The following is a 24,760-nucleotide window of genomic DNA, read 5'->3' on the forward strand; positions in this document are numbered from 1 at the left end:
AGTGTCTTATTTTTATTAACCACCTTTCTTTGAATTGAAGGAAAGGGTTCATTTTACTGGCTGTCCTGATGCGTGAAGGGTATTCACTTCTTCTGTTTTTAACAAACCGACACAAGGTGGTGGAGAGACAGGATAGAAAAGGTGGGGGAAATATGGCTTTTGTTGAGGTTTTAGGAACACTGGGCGGCTGCTCAAAGCATTTGCCCATTTCTGTGATAGCTGCTGCTTTTGCTCAGCCTTGCTTCCATCTTGTTACAGTCCTCCCCCTGCCTCATTCCTGCCTTGGACCCAGCCTTGCCCCTGACTTGCCCCACCCCAGGTAAACCTGGCTCTGATTCCTGACTCCAGCTCTGGCCCCTGACGCTGGCTCTGACTGTGGGCTCCTATTGCTGGCTACCGACTCCTGCTCCAACCACTAGGCCGGACCGCCCACGTCCTGGTTCCTGACAGCTCCCCTCCATCTCACCGTGCCTATTTCTATCACCAGCCTGTTACATCTTCTCTTTTAGACTGAAAGCTCTTTGGAGCAAGGATTGTCAGTTCATATGTGTTTGTACAGTGCCAAGCACAACGAGGCCCAGCTTGGCCTGTCGGTGGTGCCACAATATAAATATTCAATAGTAATTAGAAGAATCAACCATGGGTCTCACTTGTCCCCTTGGGCTTCTGTGCTTCGTCCCTCCTTTCATGATTTTGCTATTGGATGGTGTTAGTCACCACGTGATGCCTGCTCCTTACCACCGACTGTCTGTTTCTTTTGTTGTCCCCATTCCATCCCGAGCGTGGCTTTTGCTCTGGTTTTGTTTTCAGGCCAGTGTTCCAGTTTCAAGCTGTGTCGAGATTTCTAGCCTCTTCCCGAGTCCAAAGGCAGCTACTGATCCAAAGCAAACACTGCAAGATAGGGATTTGGTGTGTCAGCCTCTTCCCCTCCCCTGCTCCACACACATTTGGCATCTCAGTTAGCATCCATTTCCCCCTCCCACATGTCAAGATTAGCCAGCAGCTACCCCTGCTATTCCAGTCTCACAGCAGAGAGTGACAACCATGCTGAAATCAATGTGCCAGAATGCATGAAGTGGTTTTGGGTTGCAGACCAGTGTCCCCTAGGGACTTGGTTGAGACCACCAACCTCATTTCACGGGAAACCTTAAGGCACAGTTGCACCCAGATCTCTGGAAGTGGAAGACTAGTGCATTAATCCAGCATGTCCCTTTAAAACTCTGACTGGAAACCTTTTACTTTTAGAATCCCCGTTTCCATAGCAACAACAGACCCAGCACTCTCTGCAGAGTTTGGGGTCTATAAATACATTCTAGATCTATAGTTGTGATATTAGCTATGATGACTACAAAATTGCATGTGGTAATGAAGTAAAAAGATCAGTACTCAACGGAAACAAATTAGATGAGGTTCACAACTTGGTTCAGATTGTAGCCTGAAAAAAGAACAACTGACAAATAATGCACAATACCTAATAAGATCCTGTGTCTTAATTAGGGTAATTTTATATTGATTTTAATTATAATTTTTGGAAATTATGGACTGCAGTCTAAATCTCTCCCTCTCCGTCTCTGTGTATTTTAACTAGTTATTTATTTGGGAAGTTTTAACAGGTTTACAGATCCCTGGCCATGCAAATATCAGACAAAACAATCATTACAACAATGAGCTTTTGTTTAGATATACATTATACTGTCTTATAGTCATCAGATCTCTCTATTTAACAGGGTGTTACTATATTACACAATGAGCGGCTTTACACTATCCATGACAAGTTTCTGGTTATTTTATTAATTTGAGTGAAATCTCTGATTAGGCTGTGTGTATTTTAAACATGTTACTCTGTGGTTGTTTATGTAAATAGTTTTCTTTTTTTTAAATAGCCATTTTTGTGGAACCCACTTAAAAACACTGTGTGAACGCTTGCTGTTTGTGGAAAAGCAGCTAACTAGCTAACACTGAGCTAGATTATTCCTATCGCTCCATGAGTGGTCCCACTGGGTCTGATTCAGCACAGTATCTCTATCCCTTAAGTGCATTCTAACTTTAAGTGAATTTAAGTTCCAAATGCTTTTTGAATTGGGATCACTGACTTCAATGGGCCCACTTGTGTAGGAAGATACTATTCAGTGTGTCAGGAAACCAAAATTTGGCCCATGGTATCTAGAGATGTGTTGATGTGGCCCATGACACCAGAACACAAAGAAAGATGCAATCTAAACAGGGCAGATTAATATTAACTGCATTAGAAACAAAGGGAAAATAAATGACTGCCATATGGAAAAAGATCAGACTTGGCAGGAAAGAAAGAAATGTTATTTTCAAGGTTCTGACAGATTTGTATACAGTGGTCAGAGAGGAAAGAAAGAAAATAAACTGAAACACGTATCAACAAGTTATTTGCAGTTTCCGCCTTTAAAAAGAGAAGCTCCAGGTTATTCAAAATACACTTTTTCATGCAATCCATTTTCTTTTGTTTGTTTGTTTTTTAATGATGGTCTTAGAATGAAAATAAATTCCTTCCTGTGGCTCCTTTGTGGGCCTGATCCTAGTGGCTAGAGGGTCCATGTTACAAAAACAGTTGTTGATACTAGGTATTGGCAGTCTGCACAGAGGTGTCCAGAAATGAATGGGCCATGGGCGATGAATTCATTCCATAGCGGTGATTCCTCCTGGTCAGGATTGAGGGCACAGCTCCCACTGGATCTTCTTGTCAAGATAGATGGCCCCCACTGTCCACACTCATCTGCCTGGGCTTGGCCCGCTCCTACAGGAAGCTTTCTGACACACGCTGATAAAATAGTTGATTGCTGGGGAAGAAGTCAGTGCTGAATAATAGTGAGCCAATAAGTTCTATGGTGTGGGAAGTGCTATCTGTGTCGGTAAGTGTTTTCTGGAATACTTGACCCTGGACCTGTAGAACAGAGGCAGTAGACCATTAGCCAAGATGGCTAAGCCTCTGACTGCCAGATGCTGGGACTGGATGACAGGGGATGCATCATTCGATAACTGCTCTGTTGTGCTCATTTCTTCTGAAGCATCTGGCATTGGCCACTGTCAGAAGACAAGATACTGGGCTAGATGGATCACTGGTCTGACCCAATATGTCTGTTCTTATGTTCTTACAAGGCAGGCTAACTTGAGAGTAACAAGCGCGCTACCGAATGGTAGTGGAAAAACTACTTACATTACTGGAGCTATTCTATCAGTATTTGCCATCTACACGGGCACTGGATCAGTGGAGAGAGGCATGATGAAGGATGACCTAGTGAAAGGGTGGGCAAACTACGGCCCAGGGGCTGCATCCGGCCCTTCAGATGTTTTAATCTGGCCCTCGAGCTCCTGATGGGGAGCGGGATCCGGGGCTTGTCCTGCTCCGCACGTGCTGTGGCTCCGCATGGCTCTTGGAAGCAGCGGCATGTCCCCCCTCCGGCTCCTACGCGTAGGGGCAGCCAGGGGGCTCCACACACTGCCCCTGCTCCAACCGCCACCCTTGTAGCTCCCATTAGCCAGGAACCATGAGCATTCATGGCCCGCCATACAATTTCCATACCCAGATGTGGCCCTCGCGCCAAAAAGTTTGCCTACCCCTGACCTAGTGTTTAGCCTTGCTTGAACCAAGACTGCTCCAAACAGTGTTTGTACACCCTTGTGAGCAATTTGGTGTGCTGAAATTCCCTAGTGTGGAGAAGAGCTAGGAGGGCAACATGTGGAAGCTTGCGCTGCTGCTTTCTGTGTTCTGCTGTCCCATCTCCTCTGAGTAAACAGAGGACCTCACTCTTCAGAAAAGTCAATCCAGCACCTTTTATCAACACTAAATTACCATGAAATGCAATTGTATTCTGAGACGTGATCTGTACATTAAGCATTATGAAGTTCCATGTTTATTGTGGCTCATTGACGTTAGATCAATTGTGCTCATATCAGAAGAGATGATTTATCTAGTTGCCATCACCACAGACTCAACCTGAGATCTGAGAATCAAGCTAGGTGCTTTCTGGCTTAAACAAGTGACACGAATGTGGGGCATTTTGGTAATATTTTTATGATTCCAATGCACATCTTAGTTTCCTTTTGTGTTTTGTACTGCTATGCACTGAGAGTAAAGAGCAGGAGATGTGAGGTGTTTTGTCATGTAGCTGTCGATTCCTTTGCGAACTCTGTCAGGAAAAATGTTTGATGTTTGCGCTGCAATAATTGCAATGTTTGGTTAGAAGGTGTAAATCATATGGGATTGTTTTGGTTTCCAGATTGGATGGTTTATGTAACTAAGTAATGCAGCAGAAATTTCAAGTGTTGCAATGGAAAAGAAAACTTTTCATTCATCTTTGGCAAATATTTGAGCATAGAATTCGCTCTCCTTGAGCATTTAAACTAATCAAGCATGTTTATTAAAATATCAGCAGAAAGCACAGACAGTAGGGAAGTGAACTCAGTCAAAGCAAGCTCATTTAAATAGTCAAATAAACATTTGTAGAAGCACTTGTTTCCAGCGCTAGTAATTCTTTAGTTCTAGTGGAAGGTAACTGAATCTAGAGTGGTGAGGTATTTGTGTAAGTTAATGTGGGGATCTGGACTCAGTACCTGAATAAAAGACTCTAGTACCTCTGCCTAGGTGCACATACACACACACATAGCTATTACAGCTGTCAGCTAACCAGACACATGTGGCATGGAATTTGTAACTTTTGACTCCAAAAATACCTGGCATCTCTACTCAGAGAACAGCTGCACTAGCTCAACAAGAGGAGAGGGGTGCTACGAACACTTACAAAACAACCGCGTATCGTATAGTGTCACCTAAAATATTTCCCAGAGTTAGATTGATAAAGGGGCGCTAAAGTAGAGAGAAATTCAGAGCTGAAACCATAAGAAAATTTGCGGCACACTGCATGGGACAATGAGATAGAGGAAGACTTTTTCCGGCGGCAGTAACTGCAGAGGAGAAGGTCGACACAGTGTTAAAGGACAGAGGCCAGAGCAGGGTATAGATGAGGTTCATAGGTAGGCTGGAGCAAGGCCATGAACGTTATGGAGGATCCTGAGAAAAGTGTATTGGGAAAAGGAGCTCGTGGAAGTGTTTGAAGTTGGTGTTGATGTGGCTGTTTCTTTACACTAAGGCGAGCTGCAAGCGACATTGTGAGCAGGACAAAGAGAAAGGAAGAGTATAGTCAAGGCAAGAAGCAATAGATGATTTCAGGAGAAGCGGGGCAGGGTTGTGGAAGTGGGGATGAGGAACTTTGTTGACATAGGAAATCTGGGAGGGGGAGAGTTTAGGGTTAACACTCTGAATCAAGGAGGGAGATGGATGAGATGGAGCTGTGTGTTGAGGCTGCTTTTGCCAGTGAGAAGCACTTCTGTGCATGACACATTTACCTAAAGAAAATTAAGAGGAATCCAGAAGTTTAAAGACATGAGCAGGTCTGACATTGTCCATCCACTGGAGGGCAGTAGCACACATGCACTCAAACCCCAACACATTACACAGTACTGTTAATTAGCCTTTTCAGCTTCAGCCTGGTATTTTATATTGCAAAACTGCACACGCTGTAACTGCTCCTTCTGCCACATCAACTCTGGCTCAAATGGAGTTTTTTAAATCTTAAAGGGACATTGTCACAACTCGAGGCCCAATATTTGGCCTAACTTTTTTGCAAAGTCCTTTAATTTTTTTGCATGTGCTTCAAAGCTTTTTTTTTTTTTTTTTTTTTTAACAGCCCAGCATCCATGAGCAGCCCTACAATAAATAACCAGTGTATGTATGAATAATGAGGCGAACATAGTATAACATTAATCTCCTCTCTACAGCCATTATAACAGCTTAGATCATACAGTGATGCCTATTTTAATTATTATTAAACATACTTGAATAGAATACAAAGGGGAATTTGTGTGAGGGGAAAATGCTAGGATCAAAGGGTTTCATAGCAGTCAGGATTGGACAGTTGGGAATGGCTGCTGGAACTGGGTAGCTGGGAATCAGGGCAGGTTGGAATTGGGGGCCTGGGGTAATGCAGTGTTAGCTGGTCAATTGGCAGGGCCTGATTTACATCTTACGTGCCCCTAGGCACAGCATCTTCAGGGCCCCCCTGCCTACAGCTCACCTTTGTGTTGCACATAGTTTTAAAGAGGTAAGGTGCCTCTAGAGCATGTGCCTACTGTGCCTTATTGGAAATCCGGCCCTGCCAATTGGGAGTGGTACACCTCTACCCCAATATAACGCTGTCCTCGGGAGCCAAAAAATCTTACTGTGTTATAGGTGAAACGTTATATCGAACTTGCTTTGATCCGCCGGAGTGCACAGCCCTGCCCCCCCGGAGTGCTGCTTTACCGCGTTATATCCGAATTCATGTTATATCAGGCCGCGTTATATCGGGGTAGAGGTGTATTTGGAATTGGGTGACCGGAACTGGGCATCAGGAGAGAGATGGAATCAAGGTGAGCACAGCATCTACAGCAAAACTAATGAGGGGGAGTAATCAGTGAGGGAAACTTGGTGGGAAGCAGGGCAAAGCATATGAGAAGAACAGTGTCAGTGACATAAGCCTGTCAGGGCCGGCTCTGGCTTTTTTGCCACCCCAAGCAAAAAAAACAACAACAAAAAACATGCGGGACAGCTGGAGCGGCGAAGCAAAAAATAAAATAAAAAAATTAAAAACGTGGAGGGCGGCCGGAGCCAGGATGCAAACTTTCAGTGCCACTTACTTGGCGGCTCGCAGCTGTCTCCCCCGGCCGCGCTGGCTAGCGGGACTCCCTGCGCTGCAGACGTGCCCCAGGCAGCGGAGTGCGCGCCCTGGCTAGTGGGGGGGAGGGGGAGGGAGCGGGAGGGAGAGAGAGAAGTGGGGCAGCCAGGGCTTCCTTCAGCCGGGGCGCTCGCCACTCGGCCCCTCCTGCCGCGCCGCCTGCCGGGAGGGCTCCATGCAGCTCCCGCCTGCAGGTGAATTGAAGGTCGGCGGGGAAGGGAAGGACGCGGGCTGCCGGGCTTGCTGCAGACCTGGCACCAGCTGGGGCAGACAGAGCGCGCAGCCCACTCCCAGCAGGGCGCTCCCCTCCTCCGCACCGCCGCCCCCTACAGGGCGGCCGGAGCGGCAAACCAAAATAAAAAAGGGTGGCCGTGCCGCCGTAGGATTGGACGGAATGCCACCCCTTAGAATCTGCCGCCCCAAGCACGAGCTTGCTCGGCTGGTGCCTGGAGCTGGCCCTGAAGCCTGTGTTGAAGGGAGGAAAAGCAAATAGCTCTAAAAGAGCCAGCCGATCCAGGAAGAAAGTGAGGCCACACAAAGTAAAACAGATCCCCCAAAAAGTATGTATTGTCTCACACTGTGCTGAGCATGTGAAAGGTTTGAACTACTGTCTGGCTTTCTTTAATTATTAATATATGTCTAATATGTTCATGCTTCCCTTAGGCAATATTCAGTCAGATGAAAGGGAATTGGTTTCAAGGGGGTAGTGCCGTGGTATTAATGTGTGGTCACAGCTAATCTATATCAAGGCAGTGACAATTTTGTCTATGCTTTGCAAGTTATTTTGCTCTGAGGCAGAGAATTTGGATGCTAAATTCCAGGCAGAAGTGATGAGGCTTAAACCAAATTTAGTGGTCCAGAGATTCCAGACTTTTGATCCAGGATACGTACCTGCACAGTGTACCATCTGATGATGGCTGTGGAATAGCCTAACAAAGGAAGTGTACAAAACCTCATGGATAGACTGGATAAAACTCTAAAAATTTACAGTAGGGAACAGACCTGCATTGATAGGGAGCTGGGACTGGATGATCTACAAAGTCTCTTCACCACTAAGTTCTATGACAAAGATACTACTCTAAGCCTGGTCTACACTGGGGGAGAATCGATCTAAATTACGCAACTTCAGCTACGTGAATAACATAGCTGAAATCGACGTTCTTAGATCGACTTACCGTGGTGTCTTCACCGTGGTGAGTCGACTGCTACCGCTCCCCCATCGACTCCGCCTGCGCCTCTCGCGGCGGTGGAGTACAGGAGTTGACGGGAGAGCACTCAGGGATCGATTTATCGCATCTAGACTAGACATGATAAATCGACCCCAGCTGGATCGATCGCTGCCCGCCAATCCGGCGGGTAGTGTAGACGTACCCTAATTAAACTATTATTGGCTCTTACATCTAATTGGATCCACAGATGTTGGTACTGGGTCTCCAAGTGAAACATCTTCTTTTTTAGGCTGGTCTTTTTAAAGGAACCTAAAGGAGTTAAATGCCTAAATGCCACTGAAATTCAATGTGAATTCAACACCTAACTCCCCACTTCCCCCAGACACCTTTGAAAATACCAGCCTTAATGCCAATGACTGTGGCCCAAATTCATCCACGGAAGAAGTTATTCCATTAGGTTAATCTATGTTTATGGAAGCCATGAGTTTCCTAACATATTATCAGAAAAGGGAGTCTTTGGTTTGACTAGATGGTTTAATAGGATCTAGAAGGAGGTAGTACAGAAATCAGACTAGAAGCTTTATAAGATAGGGATTGTCACACTGTCTAGAGTAGATCATGATGGTGGGTTCCAACCTCAGGGCAGACCAGGCATTTCTCCTTAACGGGCAGTTTTATTCTCTTCCCCCAGTTTAAGCTGTGATGGGAGGAGGGCTTGTGCACATTCCCTTTTCAGGGGTGTGGGACAAGCAATCAACAAAGTCTTTTGTCCACAATGACTTGTCTGAGGTATTTATTTTAACAATACTAACACACAGGTGAGCCAAACTGGTTTCCAGCTATGCATTTGTCAGTGCAGAGTGAGGACTGGGGCCTTGTCAGGAACTGGTACTGGGTCATAGGGACCATGTTTTCATATGTTTGTACAGCACCAAGCACCATGGGGCCTCAATCCTGTTTGTGAGCTCCGGGTGCTATTTTAATATAAATATAGTAACAGATTGTGAGTCTGTGGACAACAAAATGAGAGTGAACTATCTTTTAGTTTAGTTACTGTTTATTGACTATTCCGATAAAGCCATCCAAGCTGTGCCTTCCAAACATGCACACTCATCATCCAGATAATTAACATTGGGCAAGAGAGAGAATGCAGGAAATAGGACAGTCTGGAAAAATATAGTTTTGGAATCTAGAGAACTCAGCTTTCAAAAAGAAACTGCCTCCCCCCGATACATACACACACCATTCGCTCCTCTGAGTGACCTTTAGCTGCCGCCTGTTCTCTTGTGCAAGTTGTAATATGAGCTGTTATAACTATGATTTATACTTCTCCGTGTGGTTCTTTGCATTTTCCCGTAGGCCAGCCATGGATTCTTGGTACCATGTCTCTGCTGCGACAGAATTCCTTTTGGTTTTTTAGGGCCTCATCCAAAGCCCTAAAGTCAAAGAAGACTCTCATTGACTTTAGATCAGGCCCGAGGCTTTTCTCCATCACCTATTAGGTGCTTAAAAGGTTTAAGTGTGTTGGTCCAAGGGCAAGTACTCATCTCCTTGTTCTAGGGGTTGGGAACACTACAGAAGAAGTACACACCTTCCTAGGGAAAGACGGCACTTTATCTCTTTTCTACTGAGCTCCTCTCCCAATGGCTAGCAGTTGGAAAGACATCAGAAGGAAATGCATATTGCCTTCCTCAACTTGTGGCTCACTGAAATGAACAGACAGAAGGGGAGACTATGGGAGTCACAAATATCCTCTCAAAGGTGTGTGTGTGTGGGGAGGAGAACGTTAGAATTATAAAGTGACACAGACCCATCACCATAAAAGCGATGCCATGTAACTCTATTATACATAACACTATTTATCCTTAATAATCTTCCTCCTGCTGCCTACCTTTGATGAGACCATTTCAATAAATGCAGCTGATAAAATAAAAATCTTCTAAATGGATTTTTTTTAAATGACAAATTACCAGTGCTGCTACAAACTACTGTGCAGCAATTAATCTTAGCACTGTGTATAATGAAATTACCAATAAACCATAATCCAAAGGAATAAGTCTGTTTAATTCTTACTTTGTCAGTATGTGAGAGTACACAAACCCATGTAAGAGGAAGGGGCTTTTGTCTGGTTCCATGCACACATACCACGGAACTCACACGTGATGAACTCAAGATATAGCAAACTGTTTATAGTGAGGAACAATTGTTATCCTTGTTTAGTATTTGTGAAGTGCTAATACTGTGCTTACCTTCAGAACTAGGTAAGCTGATGGAGGATAGGTCCAATCAAAGGCTATTAGCTAAAATGGTTAGGGATGCAACCCCATGCTCTGAGTGTTCCTAGCCTCTAATTGCCAGAAGTTGGGAGTGGATGACTGGGGATGGATCACTTCATGATTGCCTGTTCTGTTCCTTCCCTTGGAAGCACCTGGCATTGGCCATTGTCAGAAGACAGAATACTGAGCTAGATGGACCACTGGTGTGACCCAGTATGGCAGTTCTTATGTTCTTACTCTTCCATTAAGGGTACGTCTTCACTTACATCCGGGTCCGGATGTAAGCAATCGATTTTCTGAGTTCGATTTATCGCGTCTGGTTAAGACGCGATAAATCGATCCCGGAAGTGCCCCGGATCGATCCCGGAAGTGCTCGCCTTCGACGCTGGTACTCCAGCTCGGCGAGCGGAGTACGCAGCATCGACGGGGGAGCCTTCCTGCCGCGTCTGGACCGCGGTAACTTCGGACTAAGGTACTTCGAATTCAGCTACGTTATTAACGTAGCTGAATTTGCGTACCTTAGTCCGAAGTGGGGGGGTTAGTGTAGACCAGCCCGACAAATAAAGACATGGTCCCTGATCCAAGGAGATCATAATCTATAAGAATCAGTGATGGAAAACCCTTACTCTTACCTTGGGCCAAGAATAAAGATGCTGGTTCCTGGCCTGCTCCACTGAGGGCAAGAAGTTTAAAAAAAATAAAAAATAAAATGTGCATCACCACCCCTATCCTTACCTAATTGATCACATCACAAAACACACGATTAAGCCACATGGAAAAGTGTTATCAAAATATCATCTGTCTCTCTTGTCTGCTGGATGTTGTCCATAAAACCCATAGGTAAATCCAGCACTGAAATCTCAAATTGTTTCAAAATTTGTAACGTACACATTTAAGTCACCATTACAGGGAACTGCAGTTCAGAGTGAAGTTGTTTGTGGAGGGAAGGGGGGATAAATTATCACTGTACGAGGGCTTCACTGTCAGTTATGTTTTCACACTACATTTAAAGACGCCCCAGGCTCAAATGCCAAAATGTCCTTGACCATGGAGAGCTGGCTGATCTGATAAAGATGTTGTCAAGGTTAACATTAGTGGCAGTCGCTTTATTCCACTTACGAGCTCATGCCATGCTATCTTTCTGATCTCATCTGTTCCAGAGATGCTTGGAACTTTGTATATTTCTCCATACCTTGCTCTCTAAAACAAATGAAGCATGCCGGCAACCACAAAGAAATGGTGCCCCCTAACCAGACCCTCCAACTCCTTTGCAGAACCACACTATTTCCCACCCTGCTGGATGGCCCCTTTGTCAGAAATAAGAGGAGATAAGACACGTTAGAAACCCAGGGAATCACTTCCCAATCCATATGCCACAGGAAATATTGAAACTGAAAGACACCATCTACTCCAATGTTCAGGAGATAAGGAAATTTAAGAAACAGGCTTTTTCAAATGAACTGACAATAAGAAAAGACTCCCTTCAAAAAGCGAAGAAAGAAAAGGAGGCATCATCTTGGGAGATGATGTACAGCCGGAGTTACAGCAGGGCCATCTGACACTAGATTAAAAAGACAACACTAATCTCGAACAGCTCCATGCCATAAAAATCCACTCTTGCAGCTATGCTGAGCAGGTGCTGGATTGTACGGGATTTGACTTGGACGCAGCAGTAGCCCTGTTTCATTAGAATGTATTGAAGGGGGACAGACACATGGGAGAAGCCACACGCTCCCAGCTCCCCAGCCGGCCTGTGGCGCGGGGCAGCCAGGGCTCCCTGGCCTCGCTGCCTCCCCCAGGCAACAGGCTTCTGCTGTGCAGCGCCAGCCCAGAGCCAGGCCCCTCTGCAGCGGGGCAGCCTCTTGCCTGAGGGAGGGATCCAGACAGGGCTGCCTTCCGCAAGCCCAAATTCCTGGCCCCGCACCGCTCCCAGGCTGCACGTGCCGGGAAGTCAAAAAAGCAGCTACATGCCGTCCCCGCCTACTTCGCCCCGCCCCAGTCGCTCTTGGCCAGTCATCCAGCGGTGGGCGGGACTAAGACGCATGATTGACAACCCGGCCTTCCGAGGGAGCGGCCCCCGCACTCGGGAGGTTGGGAGCCGGGAGGGAGGAGCCAATCGAGGCCGGGCCGACTCGGCCAGTCAGTGGGCGGAGGTGGGGAAAGAGGGCGGGGCACCGCGTAGGGTTGGGCCGAGAGTGAGTGGGGAGGGGGGAGTGAGTTCCGGCCTCCTCCCTCCCGGTCGGGGCTTGGGATTCCTCCGCCGGCTATTCACTTTCACACACAGTGCCGTGTGCCTCCGCTCCGCTTGCTGCCGCCGGCGGGGATTATTTGTCGCGGTGGTGGCGGCTCGGGCGCTCCGGTGGCGGTTGAAGCCGGCGGGGGCGGCCGGGCTCGGGCGGCGCTCGTCAGCCGCGGAGAGCCAGCGGGAGGCGAGCCGGCGCGGGGCCCAGCCGCAGGAACAGGCTCGCGGAGGGGGCGCGGGGCCCCTCGGAGGCCGGCGGAGGATGGAGCGAGCGGGGCTGAAGCGGAGGGAAGGAGCCGCCCCGTGAGGGGAGCGGCCCAGAGGCCTGGTTCTGTCGAGCCGCCAGGGGCAGAGACGCGGCGCTGCCCTCCGCCCGCTGATACCCGGGGGCCTGGACCGGCATCCCCGGCCTGCCCCCCGCATCTCCCCGGCCCCTCGGGCCTGCTCCCCCGCCCGGCGGCGGGGAGCGAGAGGGCAGCGAGCCCCGCTTGCTGGGCCCGCGGAGCCCGGCCTCACCCCGACTGCCTTCGCCCAGCGGCCGGCTCATCGCCCTGGGGTCCCGGGGTCCCGCGTCGCTCCGGGCCCCTGCGTGTCCCGTTACCCCCCCATCACTAACCCCCTCCCTGGCCCCTGCGTGTCCCGTTACCCCCCCCCATCGCCAACCCCCCCGGTCCCTGCGTGTCCCGTTACCCCCCCCCATCGCCAACCCCCCCCGGTCCCTGCGTGTCCCGTCACCCCCCCTATCACTAACCCCCTCCCGGGCCCCTGCGTGTCCCGTCACCCCCCCCATCACCAACCCCCCCCCCCGGTCCCTGCGTGTCCCGTTACCCCCCCATCACTAACACCCTCCCGGGCCCCTGCGTGTCCCGTCACCCCCCCCCCATCACCAACACCCCCCCCGGTCCCTGCGTGTCCCGTCACCCCCTCCCCCATCACTAACCCCCCCACCCCCGGGCCCCTGCGTGTCCCGTCACCCCCCCCCATCACTAACCCCCTTCCGGGCCCCTGCGTGTCCCGTCACCCCCCCCCATCACTAACCCCCTTCCGGGCCCCTGCGTGTCCCGTCACCCCCCCCCCCATCACTAACCCCTCCACCCCGGGGCCTCTGCGTGTCCCATCACCCCCCCATCACTAACCCCCCACCCCCGGGCCCCTGCGTGTCCCGTCACCCCCCCATCACTAACCCCCCACCCCCGGGCCCCTGCGTGTCCCGTCACACCCCCCCCATCACTAACCCCTTCCCAGGACCCTGCGTGTCCCGTCACCCCCCACCCCTTCAGTCGGCCCCTCCTGGGTCCCTGCATGTCCTGTCACCCCCACCCCTATCACTAAACCCCTCCCGGGTCCCTGCGTGTCTTGTCACACCCCCCCCCCCACACACACACACATTACTAACCCCTTCCTGGGCCCCTGCGTGTCCCGTCACCCTCCATCACTAATCCCAAGGGTTCCTGTGTGTCCCCTCATCCCCATCGGTAACCCCTCCCGGGGGTCCTCACCCTCTCCCGGGTCCCTGCGTGTCCTGTCAGCCTCCATCACTAATCCCCAGGTGCCTTCGTGTCCCCACATCTCCATCAGTAACCCCTCCCTGCGGTCCCTGCGTGTCCTCTCATCGCCCCATTGGAAACTTCTCCCTGGGGTCCTCCCTTCCCCCCTCCCAGGGTCCTTGCGTGTCTTCTCATCCCTACCATTGGAAGCCTCCGCCCCTGGGATCCCTGTGTCCCCCCCACATCAGTAATCCCCCTTGGGTCCCTGTATCTCACCCCTAATGCGAGCTCCCTGATTTTCCTGGATTTTTACTATTTGGGACCCAGTGTGTGTTGCTCTTAGGGTGCCTCCTTCTTGTATCTGGGCACTTATCTCTCAGGGTCCCATTCCCCCACTTTTGTGTGGGCACTTTCCTTCACTCCCCAGTGTGTACCTCCCCTGTCCCCGGGGGTACCAGCATTGGTGGTGGTAGCTGCAGTAGAGAAGCAGTAACATGGTAGAGAAGCGGTGCCCACGGCTGCAGAGGGACAGTGTGTACCGCTGGTTCTCAGAACTGCCCTCCCCGCAGCGGGTGGAATTTCTCTGTGGCCTCCTGGACTTGTGCATCCCACTTGAACTGCGCTTTCTAGGTGCCTGCTTAGAGGACTTGGCCCGCAAGGACTATCATTCCCTACGTGACTCTGAAATCAAGGCTAACAACCCTGCTGACTTGGGTAGCCTCACTAACTTGACAGACGAGGTGGTACGTAGCAAACTGCTGGTCTCCCTTGCCTTGTTGGGGTCTGCACACCGAGAGGCAGCTGGAGTCCTCTTCCGCACACTTACCCACATTGATTCTGTCATCAACAACTATGGGCTGCAGCTCAACGAGGGCCGCACTGGGGATGAATTTCTCTTGCTCTTCACTATGGCGTCCAACCACCCTGCCTTTAGCTTCCACCAGAAGCAGGTACTGAGGCAAGAGCTTACCCAGATCCAAAACATCATGGCCAGCACCAGCAAGAATCCCAGTATCCCCGCTCTTAGCACCATGGCAACCTACCCTGGCTGCCATAAGGTGGGTATTGCAGCCTCGCACTCTTCCTTTCAGGGCTTGGGTAATATCTCAAACTGTTTTCTTGAAGGCTTAAACAACATAGCCACATCTTTTCTCCTTCCTACCCCTCAAACATTCTCGTGATAAGTGACCACCTAAGGGAACAGCAAAAATCAATTGTCTAGTAGATGGGATGGTCAGGGATTCATCTAGGATCCTTGGGATCTGTGTCATATTATCAGAAGGGGGACATTCATCAGTGAGTCATAAGTAGATCAATAGAAATGGGCTTGAGCTGACTGGACTGCCTCACTTCATGGGTAGCAGATCAAAGACTAGCCAGGGAGAAAGACATGGAAAATCTAGCTCGAAATGAGAGTAAGCATCTGTCTTCAAGGATTATGGACTGGAGGGGGTAGGAATTAGGTTTGTTAGAAGTGTCTGTCTGGTGGCAGTGAAATTTTGGTGAGTCTAGGTCCCATTTAACCATAACCCAGTAGGAGAGACTATCTAAATGCTGAACAAAATTGTACTGGAGTGGTACTTAAAGTGGCTGCTTAAGGGACTGATAAAACTCCTATCGAATTCAGTGGGAGTTGGATCTTTGCCTGAGATGGGAAGGTACGTGTTGGAGGTGTCTCGTAACATACAATTCCTTCTAATTGTACATTCCTTTGGATACTGCTGCCTTAAATTTGAAAGTTTGCATTTTTTTTTTTTTTTTTAATACTCGGCTGTGGACATCTGGGTGTTTTTCTCAACATTTTGTTTCCTCGTCTCAAAATAGATGGAGTCAACAAGCAGAGGTTACAGGTTTACTTTTTGACAGGTTTCAGAGTAGCAGCCGTGTTAGTCTGTATCCGCAAAAATAACAGGAGTACTTGTGGCACCTTAGAGACTAACAAATTTATTAGAGCATAAGCTTTCGTGGGCTACAACCCACTTCTTCGGATGTTTACTTTTTGTTCAATTTAATTTTTTGTTGTGAATGAAGTATAGATGGAAAAATACTTCAGTACAGGCTATAAGGATATAATTAACTGCAGGAGGAGCCTCCATACGAATACTTAATCTTATGGTTTCTATTCTGCAGAAGAAGCATGACATCAAATCAAAATAAGGAATAGAACAAATATACAGACCTCAGTTCCATCTTCCACACTCTCACCTTCTTGGTGGTTAAAAGTAAAATTTACCACATACAAAAGTTCTGTAGAAATAGGATCAGGACCAAGTGAACATGCGCAAGGAATAGACATGAATGCCTCTCAGAGCATACCATTTTGGTCTTCACTAATAGTATAAAATTTTTCAGCACCGTTTAAGCCATTCTAAGATGGATGGAGAATCCATTCTACTGTTCTTCCCGGTGGCAATAAAAATTACCTTCTGGGTAGTCACTTGCCCACTGTGTTCAGAAGAACAATAACCTTTGTGGGGAGGGCAGTGCATTTTAAACATGGAATCATACGTATGGTATTGAAGAACACTGATAGTTTACATCGTAACAAAATTCTCTTTAAGGGAGTATAAAAAATTAGTGTCACTTTACTGTATATATTTTCATTGTCTTTTGAAGTTAAGGAAATCTGTTTGAGACAAATTCAGACTTGTTTTTAAGTGAAGGCTGCTAAGCTGTTCAGATGCTGGTAGCTAGTTAATACTTTTTAGAACAAGAAGTTGGCTTAAATCTATAGTTGGACAAAGAGCATGGAAAAACAATACATTTCACTCAATCCAACCATGTTTAATTATACGCAATTAAATCCAAACATTGCAGGCTTGCCTGTTGTGGTGATGTGACTTGATAACGTTTGCATGATCACAACATCACCCAGAAGAGTCAGCGCAGGTGCCGGGAGAAGATAAGCTGCACTGGGGCCCCAGCCATCAGATCTCTATAAAGACTTTCCCATTGCCAGCCCTTCCCCATCATTTGTGCTGCTTTGCCTGAGCACAAGGTATGCTGGGTTGGTATTTGATGTCAGCTAAACTCTGAGCACAAGCTCCTTTGGGTTCATCTTAAACGTTGAGACTTACCTCGTCACAAGATGCAGTGGAACTGCCTTAGACTTCCATGCTGTTGTTACAGTGTATAATTTAAATAGCCTAATGACTTATCTGAAGTGTCTGTGACTTTAAAGGGTTGTAGTTTTCTAGCCAAATTGAAACCATAGTTTATTTTATTTTTTGTCCATATAAAATCTAACTATTACTTTGCGTTAATGTAGTATTTTTATATAAATTCCTTGCTTTTTATATTTTGAAAAATTAAGAGCAACACTGAGTGCATGTTCTGTCATCAAAATAAGCAGCACAGACGCTGTGCAGTTATGTATATAGACCTTTGAACACTTCGCTAGATAAATGCACTCTGTGCATACTTATATTGAGAGGGAAAACACATAGGCAGTGACTGCCATTTTCATTCATTTGTAACTTTGTAATGTTTTAGTTAATAGGAATCTTTATAGTTCAAATTTGAATTAAAAAATGAAAACACTTGAATTATCCATGAGCAGCAGTGTCTGAAAAATATATTAATACATGTATACCACCGTTATTTTTTTCATGCTCAGGTAACTCAAAAGGAGTCTCACATAATTTTACTAAAATTCAAAAGCAAACAAACAGCTCACCTTCTCCCCAATCCTTTCTGGACCGTGAACAAGTATGAGAAACTTCAGGCCAAAGGAGTAATTTTGGAAGGAGCTATAAACCTCTGAAAATGCATTTATAATTAAAGTGACTCTTCCAGCACAAATATAACATCAATGCTGTCATGGTACTTGAATGACGTTTGCGTCATCATGTTAATGTTATTTCCCATACCAAACAAGGCACATCTGGGAAGAAAAAAATGTGTAATTGTCACTGCTGAAATAATTACAATTTACAATCAGTGAAGTGTGCGCATATTTTGTAAGGATCAGGAAGAAAGGGATAATAGCCATGAAATGGTAAACTCATTATATACAGGGTTCCATGTTATATGTTTACATCTGGAAGGAGATTGCATGTCGGGTCTGAGGTAGATCTAGATGTTGGACAGTTCTGGTTCTGTGGATTGCTGATGCAGTCTAGTCACTTAAGGTTGAGGGTGAACCATGTCATATAAAACTTGTGGTGTTCTCTGAGATAGTAAGTAAGTGTAACAAAATTGAACTAATTAATTCAATTTTCTGGGTGTCGAACAAGTTTTGCTTTAGATATCCACTGATTTAGGATATATTTTTTATTTTTTACTATAGATGAAAACAGGTTGATAATATCAGTTTTACTCCCACCGATGCGAGGGCGAGGATGAGGGAGTGGGAGTAATGTATTTCAATAACTTTTCCTCCTCTACCTGTCACTTACATAAAACAATTTTGAGACAGGACCAAGAAATACTATACAATGGGGCATTCCAACAAACAGCAAAATAAGGCTCCCTTAGGTGAGTAACATTTTGGTCATCAGTCCTTCAACTGATTCCATGTTGAGGAATGCTCGCTGATTTCACTGGGGCTCTGTGCAGGTGTAGGGATCTGACTGTGTGGAGTCAGCTGCAGAATCAGAGCCTTTTACATAGTAGTTCTGGACATATTTTGTTTGCAGTTGCAAGGAAGTAACACAGTCAGTGGTTAATCTGATACTGTAGTTGTGTGATTCTGTTACAAATTGATATCTTATGAATGGTAGGCCAGTCAGCCTCCAATTTCTGTACCAACATCTCTGTTCTAAGAATGTAGCATATAATATCTATCAGTCATATTATTCCATAGGCTCATTTAAATCTTTGGAAATAAGCTGCTTAAGAGGGTTTCTATATTGACCGCTGGATCTGGTTTTAGTGATAAGGTCTCACTTTTAGGTGCATGCAAAATAGTTTTGTTTTTATTTTGTATTGCTGCAGCTGATTGAAGGACCTGAGAATAGTTTTGAGGAAACAGTAGCTGAAATTTGTAATCCTTTTATCGAATCAGATTTTGAAAAAATACATTTTTTTATTTTTTTATTTTTTTTATTAAAGCTGAACCTGAGTCCTACAAGAGGCATATCTAGGAGCTCTCTGGCTTTATCCCAGTCTTGCAAAAGAAGGGTAATAGCTGGTTTATTCTTAGCACTATTGGGTAACTCTGGTTTTAAACTGAATTTTTAGCCTCCGATCTATCATGAGAAATTATGTCTTGTTCAGTCATTTATTATGTTAATACCCGTTTAGGCTAGAAATTGAAGTGTTCCCGTTCCATTACCACATGACCCAGCCAGAGACTTCAAGACAAGTGGGTGGTACCCCAGATAGGACAAAGTGAGCCCTAACTTTCTCCCTGGTCCTCTTTCATTTGTGATGGTAACTACATGGGTGGGTCATCAATGGACCTGCATTCAAATCCCTGTGTTCTAAAAGTGAGAGCCTCTGCTACATGAGCGCAAGGAGCAGTTCTCTTAGCTTCGAGGCAATGGCATACACAGACCTTTCTGTGGCCTAACCACTCGTGGGTACAATGAGCCACACTGTGTTCACGTGGCTTACATATAGGTACTGAGTTTCCAGCTTGGAAAGTTGAGACTCCCTACTTGGACTGTCATCATTTACTAGGCTTCTTGTTTTTTCTCACAAAAATGGTTTAATGGGTAGAACCAGGAAGGTTTTTTTTATAACTGCACAGGAAGGACTTGAAAGGAGTAAAGTATTCTCCATTAGTAGTATGTTCATTTTAATTAAATGAATGTTGCCCAATAGTATAATGAATGTTAACATGAGAATCTAATTTAGGCATTTAAAATGAAGCTTATTTGGAAATTGGACTGAATATTCCATAGTGAGAAACCAAATAGAAAGAGCCAAAAAACTTTCACTGAATTCATAATGATGTTGACTTTCCCCCCACTTTTTTTTAAATGCAGACTATGATGTTTTTCTTCAGCCATGACATCATTGTATTCAAGTCCTGTGTTTGTACCCTATTTTTTTTCTAATTATCTACTGATTGTTATCAATTACAATTAAGCAAAATTGAAGTAGGACACTCTTCATCTGAAATAAAAGTGTGTACCGCAGGAGACTGCACTGTTTTACCTGAACCAGTCTCTAAACTGTTTTAGTTAAATCAGTGCTCAAACTGTGTGTAACCCACTCGTGGAAAAGCAAAGCTAGCAATTGTTAACCACACATAAACAAACATTCCAGTGTGCAACTTCAAAGCTGTTGAACAGCAACCTTGTTTTAAAGTATTTAACCACTTGGTTAAAAATCTGTGTTTTTAAATGTATGATTTGAATTGCATAAATTGAGATGCTATGATTCTTTAGCTGGTTATTGGGACAGGGCCTGTCTCTTTCTGTGTGTTTGCACAGGACCTAGCACAATGGGGCTCTGATCCTGATTGAGTCCTCTAATTATTACTCCAATATGTCTAATAATAACTTTTCCCTTGAAGCCATGTCCTGAGTTGCAGAGTATATTTTGTGTTTTGCCATTTTGAGGTTTTGTTGTTTTTGCTGAAAACAAAAGAAGTGCTAATTCTAGAGATGCTATTCCCATGAGTATAGTTGTAGATTATTTTCAATGACATAATTTAGCTGTTAAAATTAGCTCTATATGAAACTTGGAAGAGAAGGTTTGTTTGTTTTTTCCCTTTGAAATGTTCCATATTGGTAAAAGGGGAAGAGAGCAGGATGAATCAAGAATTACTTTGCCTGTATGTAAATTAGGAGAAATATAAAAGGCAGTAAAGACAATGGTGTTGGGCTCACCCAAATCTATGTTTCCATATATGCATCTTGCCTGAGTTTTGCATTGAGTATGTGGGGCAGCCACTGTCAACCTACTTAGCTTTTGGGTAACTGTTGAAAATACAATTATATACCTCAACAGTGTTTGAAATCACTGATACTTTTAAACTAAAATACTGCACAATATGCAGTTTTAAAGCCATCATAACTAACTAAAAATGATCCAAAAGTAATCAGACCAATAGCTTAGGAATAACTTTTTAATTGAAGAGCTGTAGATTCAATGATATACTAGCAATGATATACTAGAAAATTTCGCTTTTAAACATTGGCTGGCTTTCCCCATCCCCTATTTTCTTGTTTTATATGTGAATATTGTCACTGTCTAACAGCATTATTTAAACCTATATTCACTATTTTAAAATATGGATTTTATCTTGTTCGCATGTCCTTCTGAATTTGTGAGTTGTTAGTCAGTGAGACCAGAGTACCTGTGAATTATTCCAGTGAAAAGGCAAACTAGAAGTCCATTCACTGCCTGGTTTGCACTTCAACAAATATAAAGCTTGCCTTTCCTTCTCTTCCCCTCTCACCTCTGAAATGTGATGCTGGGAGTTGGCAGCTGCAAAAGAAGCATAACACTATTTTGATGCCTAAGGCCTAGTCTACGCAACAGAGTTAGATCGACATAAGGTAGCTTACGTCGACCTAACTCTGCAAGTGTCTACACTAAAATATAGCTCTCACCAATGTAACTTGTTCACTACACCGACTTAATAACTCCACCTCTGCGAGAGGCATAGCGCTTAAGTTGATGTAGTTATGTTGACACAGTGTCAGTGTACTCTGCGTTGCTTATATCAACTGTTACTGCCTTTCAGAAACTGTTCCACAATGCATCATGCTGGCAGTTAAATCGGTGCAAGCGCTCCCGGTGAGGACGTGCACTGCCGACACAAGGAGCGTTGTGTGGACATGTAAAACTGATTCAATTATTGTGGTGGCTGTACGTCAACGTAACTTAGGTCGACTTAATTTTGTAGTGTAGACTTTCTTTCGAGTGTATCAACCATAGAAGCAACCAGTACTGTCACCTGTTCAGCTGAAATGATGTTAGCACAGGTGGGAGTCTTAGCATAGAAAAGGCCTCAATGGCCAGATCATTTTTTAACCACAGTGTTGATTAAACATGCTTTCAGTAGATTTAATTAAGTGGTGATAAAATCAGATCTGGCTGCAGGAGCCTTGTTCATGCTTTGGCTACTATTACCACTGATGCTAGCTGGGAATTGTTTTATAAACTTTCCAAATTTAGAGATGGTCTAAAGGTTTAGAGAAAGACGGACAGACAAAAAACCCTATACTGGAAGTCTTGGATACTTTCAAGTGGACCAATAAGATGGACCTGCGTGGTACTTAGTGCATGTGTCAATGCGTTTTGTTGCTTTCTTTGTAGATATGAATCTTATCGTGACTATCTGCAGCTACAATAGTACACATATGTGCTCTAATTGTATAGATGGTGGGTCTGCCTCTTGCTACTGGAGAGATTTTGCCTTTTAAAAAAATTATATAAACAAAAGCCCTATCAAAATCATAAAGAGAAATCTATGCACATTTAATCTCAAATCATACATTAAAATACTGTGTAGTTCAGGATAGAGACCTACATATCAGATAATGCTGATACGTGCCCAAGTCACTGTTAGTATTAAACTGTCTTCTGTTGACTGCTTTACTATTTAAAATAGAAGTTGTACTGGCAGAATATAGAAGTCTATACTTGCATGAACTTTTTTCTGATCTCAAATGGAAAATCTAGAAAAGGCCTGAATCCTTTTAAATGGTTTATACATTTGAAAATATCTGACTCTTTTATGCAGTAGGTAACTAATTTAGGTGCTCAAAACTGCATTATGTATCAAATATTAGTGCCGATTCAGTGAGTGGAGGGGAAAGATCAACAGTATTTGCCATTTTTATTCTGTCCCACCCCATAAATACTATAATTCAGAATTGCATGAAAGCTGTGGAACTTCTGGTCTTGTGCTGTTGTGTCCTCTTGCTGTTTAATGATGTATTTAAAAAAAAGAAAAGCTGAAGGCTTTTTAAGGAAGTTTTATTTGCTTTACAGCAGTAGTTCAGGTGTTGTGTGTTCTGGAAGATTCTATGGCCCTGTGTGCATTATGGAATTTTAATAAAGATTTCTGGACAAAGGAAATCTTTGTTAAAGAGTAGGGCTGTCGATTAATCGCAGTTAACTCATGCGATTAACTCAAAAATATTAGCAGCGATTTAAAAAAATTAATCATGATTAATCACACTGTTAAACAATAGAATACCAATTGAAATGTATTAAATATTTTTGGATGTTTTTCTACATTTTCAAATATATTGATTTCTGTTACAACACAGAATACAAAGTGTTCACTTTATATTATTATTATTAATTATAAATATTTGCACTGTAAAAATGATAAGCAAAAGAAATAGTATTTTTCAATTCACTTCATACAAGTACTGTAGTGCAATCTCTTTATAGTGAAAGTGTAACTTACAAATGTAGATTTTTGTTGTTGTTACATAACTGCACTCAAAAACAAAACAGTGTAAAACTTTAGAGCCTACAAGTCCGCTCAGTCCTCCTCCTTATTCAGCCAATTGCTAAGACAAACAAGTTTGTTTACATTTACAGGAGATACTGCTAACTGCTTCTTATTTGCAATGTCACCTGAAAGTGAGAACAGGCATTCGCGTGGCACTTTTGTAGCCAGCGTTGCAAGGTATTTACGTGCCAGATATGCTAACCGTTCATATGCCCCTTCATGCTTCGGCCACCATTCCAGAGGACATGCTTCCATGCTGATGATGATCGTTTAAAAAAATAATGCTTTAATTAAATTTGTGACTTAACTCTTTGGGGGAGAATTGTATGTCTCCTGTTCTGTTTTACATGCATTCTGCCATACATTTCATGTTATAGCAATCTCGGATGATGACCCAGCAAATGTTAGTTTTAAGAACACTTTCACAGCAGATCTGACAAAATGCAAAGAAGGTACCAATGTGAGATTTCTAAGGATAGATACAGCACTCAACCCAAGGTTTAAGAAGCTGAAGTGCCTTCCAAAATCTGAGAGAGATGAGGCGTGGAGAATGTTTTCAGAATTCTTAAAAGAGCAACACTCCGATGTAGAAACTACAGAACCTGAACCACCAAAAAGAAAATCAACCTTCTACTGGTGGCATCTGACTCAGATGATGAAAATGAACATGCGTTGGTCAGCTCTGCTTTGGATCGTTATCGAGCAGAACCTGTCATCAGCATGGACACATGTCTTCTAGAATGGTGGTTGAAACATGAAGGGACATATGAATCTTTATCACATCTGGCACATAAATATCTTGCGATGCCGGCCAGCTGCAACAATGCCATGCGAACGCCTGTTCTTACTTTCTGGTGACATAAACAAGACGTGGGCAGCATTATCTCCTGCAAATTGTAACCAAACTTGTTTGTCTGAGCGATTGGCTGAAATAGGACTGAGTGGACTTGTAGAGTTTTACATTTTTATTTTTGAATGCAGTTATTTTTTTTGTACATAATTCGACATTTGTAAGTTCAACTTTCATTATAAAGAGATTGCACTACAGTACTTGTATTAGGTAAATTGAAATATACTATTTCTTTTTTTACAGTGCAAATATTTGTAATAAAAAATAAATATAAAGTGAGCACTGTACACTTTGTATTCTGTGTTGTAATTCAGTATATTTGAAAATGTAGAAAACATCCAAAATATTTAAATAAATGGTATTCTATTATTGTTAAGGGTGCGATTAATCACGATTAGTTTTTTTAATTGCTTGACAGCCCTATTAAAGAGTCAGCATTCGCCACACCTTTGATTAAGGTCTTGTGAGCATATAATACACACACAGTCGTAGAATTTACGGTGAGAATGGACCACCAGATCATCATCATCTGCTCTGTGATATGCAGAATGTTGTCCAGCAACAGCAGGGATGACTAGACTTGACGTTCAGTGTAGAAAAGGCCTTAGAAATACCATGGAGATTTATCC

The 24,760-nt window shown here is 44.6% G+C and overlaps 1 protein-coding gene across 1 annotated transcript in view; it reads left to right on the forward strand.

Moving 5' to 3' along the window:
- Positions 1-13,986: 13,986 nt before the first annotated feature.
- Positions 13,987-24,760, forward strand: part of ZCCHC14 (zinc finger CCHC-type containing 14) — an 81,047-nt gene continuing 70,273 nt past the window's right edge. The window contains exon 1 of the mRNA XM_065416886.1: positions 13,987-14,975. Coding sequence (XP_065272958.1) covers positions 14,412-14,975 — 564 coding nt within the window. The 5' untranslated portion in view covers positions 13,987-14,411. The remainder of the gene's footprint in view (positions 14,976-24,760) is intronic.

This window comes from Emys orbicularis, chromosome 14 (genome assembly GCF_028017835.1).
Source record: "Emys orbicularis isolate rEmyOrb1 chromosome 14, rEmyOrb1.hap1, whole genome shotgun sequence".
Lineage (NCBI taxonomy): Eukaryota > Metazoa > Chordata > Testudines > Emydidae > Emys > Emys orbicularis.